This window comes from Dendronephthya gigantea, unplaced genomic scaffold (genome assembly GCF_004324835.1).
Source record: "Dendronephthya gigantea isolate DGI-Jeju-01 unplaced genomic scaffold, DenGig_1.0 000033F, whole genome shotgun sequence".
Taxonomy (NCBI): domain Eukaryota; kingdom Metazoa; phylum Cnidaria; class Anthozoa; order Malacalcyonacea; family Nephtheidae; genus Dendronephthya; species Dendronephthya gigantea.
Window position 1 is genome coordinate 1877486 of NW_021163043.1, and position 16560 is coordinate 1894045.

The window sequence follows — 16560 nt, forward strand, 5'->3', positions numbered from 1 at the left end:
CACAAGAATCAAGTGTTACAGAAATGAAGTTATTGCACATGTAACATCCACTCGAGTTGACAATTCGAAATTTCACTCTTTATGGAAGAAAATTTCCCAGGCGATAGTAGAATTGGGCGTTTCACAGAGTGATGTCGATGATTTAGAAAAATGTCCTCTTGGGCCTGAAGAAGAAGTGTATGTCCAAAAGCTTAAAGATTGGAAACTGCACGAAGATGAATGTATTAAAATGCTTGCAACAATGACACAAATCGTTGAAGAAACCCGCGATAGAGTAAATCTACTGTGCCAGTCTTTGTTGAAGAAAAATGAGAATGAGATCCCGCTAACTTCCCTCAAGCTTACGCTATCAATACCCGAGGATGCCTGTAGATTTCAAACCGGAACTGTCATAACTTAGTTTAATGTTATGTTAATTAGTTATGTTAATTCGGGGTATAAATAGTTGTTCAGTATCACTTTGATCATACGATACAAAGTTCAAGCTATAGTCTCTACAATTCAAGAAGCGAACGATTTTCTACCGGACAGGCAAATTAATCTGTAAGTTTCATGTATGTATTCGTATGGTTTACTTGTTCGTATTCGTATTCATTTGGTTGTATTCGTACCGTACTAATCTTTGTAAATATTTGTTTAGTTGAACCGCTACATGATTAAAATTCTACGAGTTCAAAGTACACGTCTGGTTAAGACTGAGTCTAACATTGTTCAAAGATTAACTAAAACTTTATATCTATCAATTTGGAACCGTCGATTGACAAATTATGCTATCACAGAGCGAAGGATCGCCTAACCAAGAAACAACTAGTTTTGTCGAAGAATCAAGCGAATTTCGGCGATTGAGGCGTTGCCGCTCGGCTGCAAAGGCGAACATAACAAAGAAGATTAAAGAGCTCACTGAATTGATAGGTAATTGTCAAATTAAGACGACGCTTTAGCGAAGATAAAGGAATTTGAAGACGTGGCAAGTAAATTCTACACAGCTCATGCCAATTATCATGACATAATTGGCGACGAGTATGATATCCGAGACTCCGAAGAGTATTTGCAAACAGAAACAAGGCGAATCGAGAATTTTCACGAACTCTGAGCGAGTGGATTTCGAGTTTTGAAGACGAAGTATCAAAGGCGGATCAAGAAGTTAGACCGGGTGATTCAATAAGCAATATTGGACCCTCGCACCGCGATAAAACACGTTCGCTAGCTAGCTCACGTTCGAGAACAGGTTCGTCTACCCTGAGCGCCAGACTAGCGGCAAGAGCGAAGAAGGCCTCATTGGAAGCAGAAAAGGCAGAACTAGCTAAACAACAAGCTCTACAAAAGGAAGAGCTTCTTTTCAGACAAAAACAACGCCAACAAGAGGAAGAGAAGTTACGATTGGAACAAAGAAAATATGAACTGAAGCTCGACACAGAATTAGCAAAGCTGAAGCAGAAGAAAGAGTATATGCTGAAGCACTTCATAGCGAAAATCAACCTATGGCAACACAATTTACACCCACAATGGCGAAGCAAGCCGGAGTGAAGCTAGAGAATAAATACGCTCTCGTCAACAAGCCAAATCAATGCCTAATTCCACACCTTGGTTAAAGTCTACGGAGCAAGCCTTCAACTCTGAGAAAAGAATACAGCCGACTAGAAAGATGTTGCTACTACAAACCAAGGCCAAACAGAGAAGGGTGATACAGATTCGGACGTAGCAGAGGAATTCTTATACAACGTCGCAGAGATACAGCGACAACAAACAGCAACAAATGCATCAGATGTTCGACATGCAACAGTCACGAGACCAGCAATTACATCGGTTACTCGATCAGCACCAAAGGTCGACCTTGGCTATGACCCTGCCTAACGTTCAGGTTCCAACCTTTGCTGGAAATCCAATCGAGTATTGTCACTTTGTACGATCTTTCGAGAACCTGATCGAAGCAAAGACAACAAGCGCCAGTGCAAGACTATTCTATATGGTCCAATATACGAAAGGTGAGGTGCAAGAGCTTGTTCGAAGTTGCTTAACTATGGATCCAGAAGAAGGATATCTTAAGGCAAAGAAGCTTCTGAAAGACAACTACGGACAAAACTACAAGATTGCGGCTGCATACGTGGACCGGATCACCCAAGCATCGCCAATTAAAGCAGAAGATGGCGTAGGCTTACAGAAGTACTCCGTGCTACTGGCTAGTTGCAGAAATACCTTGAAGGAGATCGGATACATTAGCAGAGTGGAAAATCCTGAAAGTTTGGTTAAACTAATTGGGAAGCTACCCTTTTTCTGAGACAGAGATGGCGAGAAGTTGCCGATAACATCACTACCCAGAAATCAAGAGAGATAACCTTTGATGATGTTGTTGAGTTTGTTCAAGCAGGTCGAGAGTTCAGAACCACCCAATCTTCGGAAAATTGAACAACGACTCACGAAGTAGACCAAGTGAACCTTTAGGTTCTAGGGGCAGACTGAACTTTCAAATTGATGGTAAGCTAGGTGATGAAGGAAAAAAGGAATCAAAACCCTACAAATGTTCCATGTGTAATGGAGACCATATTCTGCCACGATGTATTCATTTTAAGAAAGAGTCCCTAGTGGTCGTCTTAAGTTTGTTCGCAAAAGAGGACTATGTGACAACTGCTTGTTTCAAGGACATGTCGCAAAGTCCTGTCCAAAGCCCAGTTTCTGCAAGGTAGCCGGCTGTCAGTTCAAGCACTCAACATATCTGCATCCAAGAAGCGGAGACAGCGGTGTGGACAAGTCGTGTGGTCCTGATAGCCCAAATGAATCAACTGATCGATCAGGTGATGAAGGATGCGCCAACAATGGAGCGCGAAATGGTTGCGTTAGTGCTACCCAAACTGAATGTGGTGTCATCGGGGCCGGCGTCTCTACAACAGGGCTACCATTGGTCCCTGTGAAAGTGAAATGTGCTGGCTCGTTTCGAGTGGTGCTGACATATGCGTTCCTTGATCCTGGTTCTAACACGACATTCTGTTCAAATGAACTGTTGGAGCAACTTGGCATCACAGGAAAGAAAACAACATTATCTTTGACAACCCTACAGAACGTACAGCAGACGACCAGATGTAGTGTGACCAGTTTGGAAGTTTGGGATTTAAACGAAGAGAACTTAGTGGAACTTCCTACTGTTTTCTCGACCGAACGGTTACCTGTCGATAGATCTAGCATTCCGCTTCAAAAGGATGTTGACAGATGGCCTCATCTCAGAAACGTAAACGTACAGGAAATCGATGCCGCCGTTGGCTTACTAATCGGGAATGATGTACCAAAGGCATTGGAACCGAAGGAAGTCAGAGAGAGCAGTGGCGCAGGACCGTACGCCGTGAGAACAGTTTTCGGTTGGACGATAAATGGCCCGCTTGGAAGAAATAAAACGGCTCGTCGTTGCGCGAACTTCATTCGATCTGATCATGACCTAAATGAACAGTTTCAAACGTTCTGCAATATGGAGTTCAACGACTCTGTATATGACACAAAACTGGAGATGTCGGTAGAGGATTCTCGTGCTCTTGGCATGATGGAAGGCTCGGTTCAGCTAAAGGACGGACACTATGAAGTGGCTTTACCATGGAAAAATTTCCCGCCACGTCTGCCAAACAATCGTCCATTAGCGGAACATCGCCTGAACCTTTTAAAGAAGAGGCTTCTCAAAGATCCTCAACTGCTTTCAAAGTATTCAGAATTCATGGATAACATGCTAAGCAGGAAGTATGCTCGCAAGGTCCCTGAGAGTTCGATAACCCAACCTAAGTTACCTTTATGGTACTTACCCCACCATCCCGTAATCAATTCAAATAAGCCCAGCAAAATTCGCGTGGTTTTCGATTGTGCAGCAGTTTTCCGCGGGACGTCACTCAATAGTCAACTATTACAAGGTCCAGATCTAACAAACAGTCTTGTTGGAGTTTTAATTCGCTTCCGAACGGATCCTGTGGCCTTGATGGCGGATATAGAGGCTATGTTCCACCAAGTCCGCGTTACACCAAGCGACTATGACGCATTACGATTCCTCTGGTGGCACCAAAATGATCTTGATAAAAACCCCAAGAATTCCAGATGATGGTTCACCTTTTCGGCGCAACGTCCTCCCCGAGTTGTGCGAATTTTGCACTCCGAAGAACCGCCGAAGACAACTCAGACGACTTTGGTGCTGAGATATCAGATATAGTAAAACGGAACTTCTATGTGGACGACTGTTTAAAGTCTGTTAAAGATGACGAAGTGGGCATCAAAACGGTGAGCTGTTTGACCCAGTTGCTAGCCCGGGGAGGATTCCACTTGACGAAATGGGTTTCAAATTCAGCAAGAGTGATTGCGTCGGTGCCTGAAGATGAAAGATCTGGATCTGTAAAGGCTTTGTGTTTTGGCCAACCAACGGTTGAACGAGCACTAGGAGTTAAATGGGATGTCGCGAGCGATCAGTTTGGATTCAAAGTAATCATCAATGAGAAGCCATCAACTCGAAGAGGGATACTTTCAGTAATCAGTTCAGTCTATGACCCTCTTGGGTTCGCAGCCCCATTTATTCTTCCCGTGAAGATATTGATGCAACATCTGTGTCGACGAAAGTTGGGATGGGATGACCTAATTGAGCCCGACGATATGGCACGCTGGAACACTTGGTTGAAGGAATTGCCAAAGATCGAACAGCTTCGCGTCCCAAGATGTATCAAATCCTACTACGTCAATCCAATAGTTCAGACGCAGTTACACAGTTTCGCAGACGCTTCGCGACGTGGATATGGGGCAGCGAGTTATTTGCGCTTTGAAGATTCGAAAGGTAACATCCACTGTTCGTTCGTGATGGCTAAGTCAAGAGTGGCTCCTCTAAAGGAAACAACCATTCCACGACTGGAATTATCCGCTGCTGTGGTTGCGACAAGACTCGACAAGATGATACGAAACGAAATCGATATTGAAATCCATGCCTCCATCTTTTGGACAGACAGCACCTGTGTTCTGGGGTATCTGAATAACACAAGCAAGAGATTCCAGACATTTGTTGCGAACAGAGTTGCCACCATTCATGAAACAACCACGCCTGAGCAATGGAGACACGTGACCAGTGAAGAGAACCCGCTGATGACGCCTCACGAGGATTATCTGCAGATTCCTTGTTACGCAGTAATCGTTGGTTGAATGGTCCCGAATTTTTATGGAAACCAGAGAATTATTGGCCATGTCAAATCAACCTGGCCGTTGCAGTCAGCGATGACGACCCAGAAGTCAAGAAGAATGCCCAAGCCTTCTCTATTGAAGATAGTTCACACGCCACAGTTGAAGGAATTATCGAGAGATTTTCGTCATGGGAGAAGCTGAAAAGATTCGTTTCATGGATACTTCGATATCGTGCCAATTTATCGAAGGCTGTCATGAGAGCTAAGACTAACAGAAACTCGGATATTTCGACTCCAGACTTCAGACCACTCGACCTGGATGAAATGCAGCATGCAGAAAAGGAAATTTTAAAATATATTCAAGGAAGAAGCTTTCAAGAGGAGTTAGCTCGTCTTAACTCCGTTGATGACCAGTCAGCAAAGTCGTTGAAAGGCCAAGTTAAGAAAACAAGTCCCATCTACAAACTTGACCCTCGGTTGAAGGATCAACTCTTGCGAGTCGGAGGACGCCTAACGAATGCCCCCATCTCGGAGGAACGGAAACACCCCATCATCCTACCAAAGAATTGTCACATTTCCACCTTGATTGCAAGGTATTACCACCGGTTAGCGGGCACAGTGGTTTAGAACATGTTCTGTCCTTGATCAGAGCGCGCTACTGGATGATCGGAGCGAGGAAGACCTTAAAAAAGATGCTAAACAGCTGTGTGGATTGCAAAAGAAGACAAGCAGCAGCAGGTGAACAAAAAATGGCGGACCTCCCAGAGCATCGAGTCACGCCAGATAAGCCGCCGTTTACCTTCGTTGGGGTGGACTGCTTTGGTCCATTTGTTGTGAAAAGAGCACGTAGCCTGGTGAAGAGATATGCCGTTTTATTCACTTGCTTAACCATCCGAGCTGTTCACATTGAAGTGGTGCAAAGCCTCGATACCAGTTCGTTTCTCAACGCATTGCGTAGATTCATCGCCAGAAGGGGACAACCTGAAGTCATTAGATCTGACAATGGCACTAATTTTGTCGGCGGAGAAAGAGAAATTCACAGTGCAATCGATGATTGGAACCAACAGAAAATTCAACGATTCCTCCTGCAGCAAAACGTCAAGTGGATCTTTAATCCTCCCTCAGGATCTCACCATGGTGGAGTTTGGGAGCGCTGCATCCGAACTGCCCGTAAAATATTGTTGGCCCTTTTAAAGCAACAGACTGTGGATGATGAATGCCTTACAACTGTTATGTGCGAGGTTGAATCCATTATGAACAGCAGACCATTGACAAAGGTATCTGACGACCCAAATGACCTAGAAGCCTTGACGCCAAATCATTTGCTTCTTTTACGCCCGGGACCATCGCTACCCCCAGGAGTTTTCCAAGAAGCTGATTTGTATTGTAAACGTCGATGGAGACAAGCTCAATATCTCTCGGATGTTTTTTGGCGCCGCTGGCTGAAGGAATACTTGCCAGAATTGCAACGCCGTCAGAAATGGGTTAATGCTCGTCGCAATTTTTCTGTAGGTGATATTGTTTTGCTCGTTGACGAGAATACACCAAGATCGTCGTGGTTGCTTGGTCGAATCACGAGAGTGAAACCGAATTCGAGAGACGGCTTCGTGAGAAGAGTAGTTTTAAGAACGAAACTTAACACCCTGGAACGCCCTGTGGACAAGATTGTCCTCTTGGAAGCATCAGAATGCACTTGATTGTTGAAGAGGACATCGTCATGTCGATTGGTTATTGATTACGGTTAAAATCTTTATATACTGTTTAAATGTCGCCTTATACAACATTTCGGGGCCGGAATGTAGATTTCAAACCGGAACTGTCATAACTTAGTTTAATGTTATGTTAATTAGTTATGTTAATTCGGGGTATAAATAGTTGTTCACTATCACTTTGATCATACGATACAAAGTTCAAGCTATAGTCTCTACAATTCAAGAAGCGAACGATTTTCTACCGGACAGGCAAATTAATCTGTAAGTTTCATGTATGTATTCGTATGGTTTACTTGTTCGTATTCGTATTCATTTGGTTGTATTCGTACCGTACTAATCTTTGTAAATATTTGTTTAGTTGAACCGCTACATGATTAAAATTCTACGAGTTCAAAGTACACGTCTGGTTAAGACTGAGTCTAACAATGCCAATCCTGAAAAAAAATTCTGTAAGGAGAGTAGTGAAGATGTATTAAGAAAACTTGCCAAACTTAATTTCAAGAATAAAATTCAAAGAAAAGTGAAGTTTTTCCTACCTGGAACAAGAGAGTGGTTGTTAAAAGAAGTTGAAGAATGGTTTTGTAGCAGTGATAGTGAGTCAAGAATAAAGTTAATAACAGCTGGACCAGGACTTGGTAAAAGCGTGTTTGCTGCTAAAATCTGTGAAGATTTTGAGAAGAATGGAAAGCTGGCTGCTTGTCACTTTTGTGATTTCAGCAATTCAAACCTAAGAGATCCTATGGCGATGTTGGAGTCTCTCGCAAGTCAGATGTGCAAGAGCGTCCCTGGTTTTAAAGAGGAGCTCCTTGATCAGTTAGGACGACGTCATCAAGTCCAAAACCTGAGAGATGCATTTCTAATATATTTGCAAAATCCCTTAAATGAATTGGAAATAAAAGAGCCGCGTTTAGTTGTGATCGATGGCCTGGATGAAAGTGCTGCTGATAATAAGAATGAAATTGCGCATTTGATTGCTGAATATTTTCCTGAGCTTCCCGTGTACATCAAAATCTTGGTGACGAGCAGGCCAGAGATTTCCGTTGCTGATCTAAGACTAAGAGACGAGCAAAAGACAGACATTTCCAATGTTCATTACAACAATAATTTAGATCTTGAACTTTTTTTTAAAGAATGTTTTCCAAGTTTAGTTGGCAGGGAAGTGGATAAAAGGGAGATGAGCCAAGATTTCTATAAGGATCATCCATATCTATCATCTCATTACCGCTTTTGGCAAAATAAAACTATTAGTTTACTTTCCATTTTTGTTGCCAAATGCCAAGGCTCGTTTCTCTATGCTTATCACTTTCAACCTGGGCTAAAGGCTCGCTATGATCTTGAGAAGATAACAAAAAATGACGTCATGGGGTTTCTCCCAGAAGGTCTGCATTCTGTATACGAACGATATTTTAAACGCCTTGAAGACGAGCTTAACGCCATAAAACACGAAAAGTTCGATGCTTTGAATATTTTTGCAATGCTGGTTGCTTCCGAAGAAGATCTTCCCCTCACTTTCGTCGCTCAGGCTTTTGGTTTAGCTCCGGATTGTCGCGAAACGAAAGACATCATCAACAAAATTAATGAAACCGTATCGTGCTTGTTGTACGTTTCAGATGACAGCTTAACCGTTTTTCACAAATCCTTTATTGATTGGCTTCTAGCAAAGGGCTACAAAGATCACCAGTATACTGTCAAGGTCGATGATGGACATAGATCGCTTTGGCCTTTATGCGAAAAGGTTTTTAAAGAAATCGTGGAAAGTGTTCGCTCAGGAGTTGAGGTGAAGTTCACTTATGACGTAGAATACACTCTGAAACATGGTTTAAAACATCTAGAAAAGTTTGAAATGGAGGAAGGTGTGTTTTGGTCAGTTGATGTTATTATCGTATGTTATATGTTAACTGTAATCCGTTCGAGTGAATTACTGCGTTTCTGGCTCACATTGCTGCCATGTTCCTGGATTAAAAATGAAGAGTTACGCGCCCGTATTTCGTACCATGTCATTGAATTTGAGTTTTTGGAACATGCCCTGGAACCCCTGGAGATTTATTACGACGATGAAACTCAAGTTTATTCGACCATATTTTCACAATGGTATTTACAAGCGGTTCTTACCCGTTCTCCAGAAGGTTATTTCAGCGATGATGAGAAGAAAATCGCGGAGACGCTACTATCAAACCTTTCACCTTTTGTCGAGTCGAATTCTTACGAAATTTTGGTTTTGCCGCGAGCAGTCTGGAAGCACAGTGACTTTGATCATATTACAGCTGTTGCTTTATCTAACGATGAGAAAAGTGTAGCAGTTGTAATAGATCATTTTATCCATGTGATATCCGTACCAACCCAGTGAGCACACGACGTCGTTTCGACGTTGATTTATGGTTGAATTTTGGTCGTGACGTCGATCAACCCAATATCGACTTCGTTTCGACGTCGATTTCACGACGTCATATCGACGTCGCAAATTGACGTTGTTTCAACGTTGTTTCGACGTCAGGTTAAACTAGAGTTTGCTGCGTTTGCCGCATTTAAATTGTATATGAATTCACAACAATATTGGGAAAGTGTTGTGAACATCATATATGCAGTGTAATGATGTGTTTTTGTCAGGTCGTTAAAGCGTCGATATATCAACGTATTCTCGACGTCGTTTTCGCGACGTTTATTCAACGTTGTTTCGACGTCATATAAAAACTTTACAGGACCAGCTTGCAAAGACTCGCAATGGTAATAATATCATTCCTGATAGATAGTTAGGACGAATGTTGCGATTTTAGGAAGTGTTGAAAATTAATTTCTACGTAACAGACTATTTAAAACCATTATTGAATACCTCGGGTCTCCCCGGAGCAACATCGGTCATGCATCGTTGGTAGAGTGCGCGCAGTGCATTTCGGGAAGGTCGAATTGAGCGCGTCCATTTGAAAATTGAAACATGTTGTCGCGAACGGAATATTAAACATTGTAGCTGTATATTTCGGGATATTTTCACAGGATTTTCTCAGTTTAATCGTTGGATATCTTCCGCATAAATCCAAGAAAGCAGTAAAGGTTAGTGAGAGTCAGTTTTACAGTGTGTATTGCCATGACAAAGGCTATGAATCGCGAGATATGAATACGCGATCGTGACATCGTGATTATATTTTGAAATTTAAACGCTTAAAACATTGCCCAAACTCTTTGATTCTCTTTTAAAAATGGTTCAGCTAAACGAATAACGATACTTGCTCATTAGATTTTGTTAACTTATGTTTCAACGTTGTGTGATCGCGGGTTATTCATTCTAATATGACTTTTTATATACAGTGTAAGATCGCCATATTTGACGCCAGAACTAATTGCATTTATAATCCAATTCAATCCGCTACTTAGTTTCGATAATTTAGACCCAATTTACGGTTCCGTATGTTAGTCGTGTGTTCTTTATGTGTTGAACGCGATTCGATTTAGCTATTTGCTTTGATTTTTTGAAAATTGCGTACTATTATAAGCCCTTTGCTAGATGAATAAACTGATTTTTATTATGCTGCTGCCTTTGCCGTTGCCTTTCTCAACTGAAGTGTCAACGTGCTACATCATTAAGCTTAGTAAATAACTAGCGAATGGCCTAGCACAGACCTCTAACAAATATATGGGGTAAGCGCACACATAGGGACCACATATGTAGTAAACAATATCATCTCAACTTTTAAGGTTGGCCAAATCGCAAGTCGCAAATTGTCATCACAAGTAAATGCCCCTCCTGTTGCTGCGTGTATAATGATGATGAAAAGATTGTTCAGAATGAAGGGAAAGATAACATACTTGAACATAATATCCAATTCCATAGTGGTCAATAGTGTCCAAAAACTTACTTTTTATTTTACAATACTGATCGAGACTCTTCTCGCACTATTTTGAGACCAGATTTTAAGAAAACATAATCTGAGATGAAGGAATGCCAGACAATTTTTCGAATCTGATTTCTTAATCAAGTATATTGTAGATTTAAACAAGGTGATGTAAATTGAATAAATTTGTTTAAACTATAGAGTCAGTGCAAGTATGTCTATGTTTTTTATATGCATTTCAAAATCTAGCTAAAATCCTATGCACGGACTTTGTTTTAAAGGCAATAATCTAACGTCGATTCGATTTGTGTTTTCAAATCATTTTCGATGTCGTTTCGACGTTGAAATTTCATTAATTGCAGACGTCGATTCGACGTCGGTTACCCGACGTCGTTTCGACGTCGAATAATCGACGTCGATTCGATTTGCGTTTTCGAACCTTTTTCGACGTCGTTTCGACGTCGCTGGGTGACGTCGATTCAACGTTGAATCGACGTCGTTGTGCTCACTGGGAACTTTAGTTGAAATTAATAATAAGCGAGGTGCAGTAGTCAATCCTGTCCGTTCCACCAGATCCTTTGTTGGACGATATTAGGCGAAGTGCAGTTGCTTTGTGGGACGAAATTGCTTGAGTAGTTAATAACCGGAATAAAGTCGTCTCGCAGATATAAAATGCAAATATCTTTGTTCTTAAAAATAACTGAAATGAACCCGTTCACACGAGGACGAAAACCAATAGGAGAAGACTTAGTTGATAAAGACTTTGTTATGAACGACAGATGTTTTGGAATTGATTTTTCGGTTAGGATATTTCATAATAGATTTAATGAACAATAACATGAAAAACTATCATCAAGAACATATTTTTCGGGCAACGGTTAGACTTTGCTTGGAGCTGGTCTAGAATGGAGAAGTAAGACACCTCCTTCCCTCCGTTTGTCAGGGAGTTCACCTTGGGCAAGTGATAGCACTCCCTTGCCTCCCTAACTGGGGTTACAGTTTGTTAAACAAAACAAAGATGATATCTTCAATACATCTGCAAGAAATAAGTCTTAAACATTGTCACTGATGCCAATGGCGTTGTTTTAGATGTTCATTATAGTAGGGATGATTGCAGTCATGTTGGAGGTGATAATTCTGATCTATGACGTTGGTGATGGTGCTGGTCTCTACCATGGTGCTGATGGTAATTGCGCTGGTTGTGAAATAATGGTAGTAATTATAGTAATTAGTAGTATAACTGTATTATGGTCAAAACGTCTGATGCTGATGAAAAAGAAAGATATCGGAACTACAAGAACTATGTACATTACAGGGACATTTTATTAGCTGCATGGAATGGAAGATATTTAAAGTCTGGAGTGGGAACTGGAAAATTGTAAAAACTTGCGTGAAATTTGAACAATATTATGATCAAGACATTTGGGACCAGTTGTTCAAAAGGCGTTTAGCTTTGGTGGCTAAGTCAAAGTTTAAAAACGCTCTCATACATCACGTGAATGACTGAAACTACATTTTATGCATTAAATAAGTTCTTTCGTTGAAAATTAAACTATTTACATCGAAATCTTTCAGCTCAGTAGTTCAATAAGTCGATCGTTTTGTTTTCCATTTTGAACTTATCCACCGTTTAAGCTAAACGCCTTTCGAACAACCAGCCCCTGATATTCATGAAAAAGAAGGTCACGAAACAACACAACAATTAATATCTTAGGCGTGTTTCAAACGTCCTTTTTTTATCTTTAATGCGTTCGACATTGCGAACTTAGAAACCCTACAGATGGTCGGTATCATAATTTAATATACTCAAGCTTAGATTTTTCTTTAACACTATATGTACTTATTTGTAAGCAAACTAACATCAAGTGACATCAATTGGTAAAATAGGATTTTATGACTTCGAACGTGTCCCTGGTCCACACAAGTACAAATGCTTACAAGAATATTGCTGAATATTTAAATATTTGCCTACTACCAGCATGTAATTTGTATAGATTTGTAATTTTGTAAACCATTTCATGATTTCACTTTGTTGACTGTTGTTGAAATTCTTATTTCGGTGTTTGTCTTACATCCCTAAAGTTGTCTTGTGTGATATCAACTTGGAGGTAATTATACCAAGTACCAGGGTTGTTAAAAACTAATAGAATGACTCTATTTGGCTACGTTATTTATCCAACCCTGCCATGAACAATAGTGAGTTTGGGAAATACAACGGCAACCGCAACGGCAAAATATATTCACCTAATATTGTGGTATTCCAAGAAAATACGAGTTAGTATCGACTTGATTTGCCTCTTCAAGATTCCTCTTTCTCTGAAGCAGTTATTAACTATTATAAATGTGGTAGATCAGCAAAATTGCTTCTAACACTCCAAACAACATCGAACACATTAACTGTTGTCGCGTTTTCATGCACCGTGAAATTGGTGTAAATCACAATGCCGTTTCAGCAACTACGGCAGTGTGCAACGTTAAAGGCCACGTAATTTACATTTTCTTTTGTCTTAAAGGATCAATGCCATTGTTGATAAAGACGTTGCGGTTGCCGTTGCCGTTGTATTTCCCAAACTCACTAATATTCATCTGGAGACTGGATCATGATTTTTGGCTTTCTGCCAGCATCGGACCGTAGATCAGTTAACTTTATAAATGTGTTTTTTGAGCTAGTTTGAGGCTGCGATAATTATTAAAATTCTGAAGATAAGAAGGAGTCTCTTTTTCAGGCAAGATGCATTTTGCATTCACAAATTACACCCGTGAGATATTCAAAATCGTCCAGGGATCGCTGAGGGAGGAGATGGGGTGGATAGTTTTATGTTTTGAAAGTTTTTCTCAAGACTGCAACAGTGGCTCTGACTGATTTGAATTTTCCTATTGTGGTCATTCCTCTCCAAGAATTCCAGCAATGTCGAAACAATTGGGAAAAATGTGGTTCTTCCAATCACTTTTCACTGCGTTCCTACGGTACCAGATCCGCTGGTCACGATATCTTTGTTTGCCCTTAAAGCCTGATTCTCATGAGAACGCCTGTTTTGTGAGTCAAATGAGTCTATGTGCTGTGAGTCTATGAGTTACGAGTCAGCTCAAGTCAGCTGGATTTTTCGAACTTATGATTTACGAATTTACGTTGTTATTTTCATATTTTCAGTTGGTTAGTACGTTTTTGGTACGGTGCTGCAAACCACCCTTAAGACCTATATTATATTACAGATTTGTGAACTTTTCACTGTCTGTATGAACTTTATTTGCATTGGTCTGTTTAGAAGTATTCTTCAATAATTATCCAGTATTAATACAATAGTACTTCAAGGGTTCATATGTACATGCAAGGTAGGACAATGTAGTCACCGCAGTAAGTAAGTCGCTTTTGAACATTTGCGACTGATTCCGATATTTTTTGACAGTTTCCATGAACTTTTTGTGAACATTTGAAATTGGTTTATATGAATATTTACAACTTTGATCTTGAATCCTGACGTGATAGCTGTGTTTAAAACCCGTCCGAACTTTTGTATATCAGTTAGTAAATTGAACGTTAGTGAAGACCTGCTTATCCCATGCATCACATTTTTATTTTGATCCCCGAATTTCATAATGCCATAAATGCCCTCCTAAATAACTGCTTAATAAGTACCATATATAACATGAACGGCCGTGTTGTATCAGTAGATATACAAACCCGAGCCGAAGGCGAGTGTTTTTATCTATGATACAACACGGACACGAATGATGTATAGTACTTATCAAACGAATACAGGGACCGCGGAGCAGGGTGGCTCGCTGGGCTTTAGCCCCACCAATAATTTTTCCGTAATTAGTCTTTAATTTCGAATATTTTTTAGTTCACTCAAATTTACAAGCAATACAAGCGCCAAAATGCCGGAAACTTTACATAGGGCAAGCATTTGATTATTAGAACAGCGTGGTTATCCATTTCAAAATATTTGACATCATAATCAAAGCATGGTTATATTGTTTATTGTTTGTATATGAGCGCCAAACATGCTGGAAACTTTACATTGGACAAGCATTTGACCATTAAAACAGCGTGGTTATCCATTTCAAAAAAATTGACATCATAACCAAAGCATGGTTATATTGTTTAATGTTTTATATGAGCGCCACACATGCTGGAAACTTTACATAGGACAAGCATTTGACCATTAAACAGCGTGGTTATATCCATTTCAAAGACATCCGATAACCAAAAGATTAATGTTTGTATATGAGGGCGAAACAGCTGGAAACTTGGACAAGCATTTGACCATTAAAACAGCGTGGTTATCCATTTCAAAAAAATTGACATCATAACCAAAGCATGGTTATATTGTATAATGTTTTTATATGAGCGCCACACATGCTGGAAACTTTACATAGGACAAGCATTTGACCATTAAAACAGCGTGGTTATATCCATTTCAAAAAATTTGATATCTGATAACCAAAGCATGGTTATATTGTTTAATGTTTTTATATGAGCGCCAAACATGCTGGAAGGACAAGAGGTGGCTCCCTAGAGTTTTGTAAAAAAGAGAGTAGTAAGCGCCAATATTGCAGATAAAAAATAAATAATACTTTGATTATATTGTGGAGATTAGAGAGAAGTTGATATGAAGGCCGTTGCTATGGAAACAATCAGGTTTCAACATGGCTGCTATTTATAATTTAGTTGCAATTATTTCGTGAATGCTTCGGTGAATTTCTTTTATTTTTCACCGAATGCTTTGCAGGTCATTTAGTAAACGACTGGACAATTTTAAAAGAAAGTTATCGATAGGATTTTTTTAATTGCGTAAAACCATATTTTCCCCCTTTAATTTTTTTGTATCGATAAGTTTTTCTTAAAATTGTCCTGTCAACTACTATACCCATGTGGAAAAATGTTCAGTGGAAAAAGAAGACATTTCACCGAAGGATTTGTGAAATAATCGTAATCTAATGATAATTGGTGGCCATATTGAAACGTCATTGTTCCCATGGCAAAAGCTTCTATAATTGGCCAATCAATATTATCTTATTTCGAACACGGTACTCAATACGTTAAAGCTAATTTTAATCTATAGTTTAAAATGTTGGTGCTTAATTCTGCATCATCAAACCTGCACTTGAAAAAATTCCAGCGGAATAGGGAGCCACCTTAAAACATCGTGGTTTTCCATTTCAAAATATTTGACATCATAACCAAAGCATGGTTATATTGTTTAATGTTTGTTATGAACGCCAAACATGCTGGAAACTTTACATAGGACAAGCATTTGACCATTAAAACAGCGTTGTTATCGATGTCAAAATATTTGACATCATAACTAAAGCATGGTTATATTGTTTAATGTTTGCTATGAACGCCAAACATGCTGGGAACTTTACATAGGACAAGCATTTGACCATTAAAACATCATGGTTATCCATTTCAAAATATTTGACATCATAACCAAAGCATGGTTATATTTTTTAATGTTGGTTAGAACGCCAAACATGCTGGAAACTTTACATACTATGTACTATTTTCCATTAATCCTTAAATTGAGAGGCATTTGCGGAGATTTCAGAGACCTATACAGGGTGTATAAAAAAAAATGTCCCAAATGTAAAATTTCCGTTTTTCAGGATGTTTTGCAAAATTTGGCAAACTTTTGTGTTCCGAGGGATAGTTAAGACTTATCTGGTAAACCTAGGCCAAGTTTGGTTTTTCATTAACAAAATTATGTTACCGGGGGGGTGGTTCCTTTCCACTGATATTGAGAGGGCTTGCGCGCGAAAATGTTAAGCTGAAATTGAGATATTATTTAGCTATCTAAAAGTAGGAAAGCTTTTTAATAAACTGTCAAAGTTTCAGGAAAAATAATGCAAACTGGGAGCAACGCGCGACCCCTAAAGGTGACAAATATT

General features: G+C 39.8%; 2 protein-coding genes across 2 annotated transcripts in view; both read left to right on the plus strand.

Annotated features, from left to right (window-relative positions):
• Positions 1 to 16560, plus strand: part of LOC114525121 — a 76506-nt gene that overhangs the window by 34432 nt on the left and 25514 nt on the right. The gene's annotated exons all lie outside the window — the stretch shown is intronic.
• Positions 2021 to 4072, plus strand: LOC114525110. The gene is made up of 2 exons (XM_028546319.1): positions 2021 to 2240; positions 2571 to 4072. Exons 1-2 carry the CDS (start codon positions 2021 to 2023, stop codon positions 4070 to 4072), a joined length of 1722 nt encoding a protein of 573 aa, XP_028402120.1.

Coding starts and splice junctions, on each gene's coding strand:
- LOC114525110 (XM_028546319.1), top strand. CDS start 2,021: ATGGATCCAGAAGAAGGATATCTTAAGGCAAAGAAGCTTCTGAAAGAC. Junction 2,241..2,570: donor CAGAGTGGAAAATCCTGAAA/GTTTGGTTAAAC, acceptor ATTCATTTTAAG/AAAGAGTCCCTAGTGGTCGT.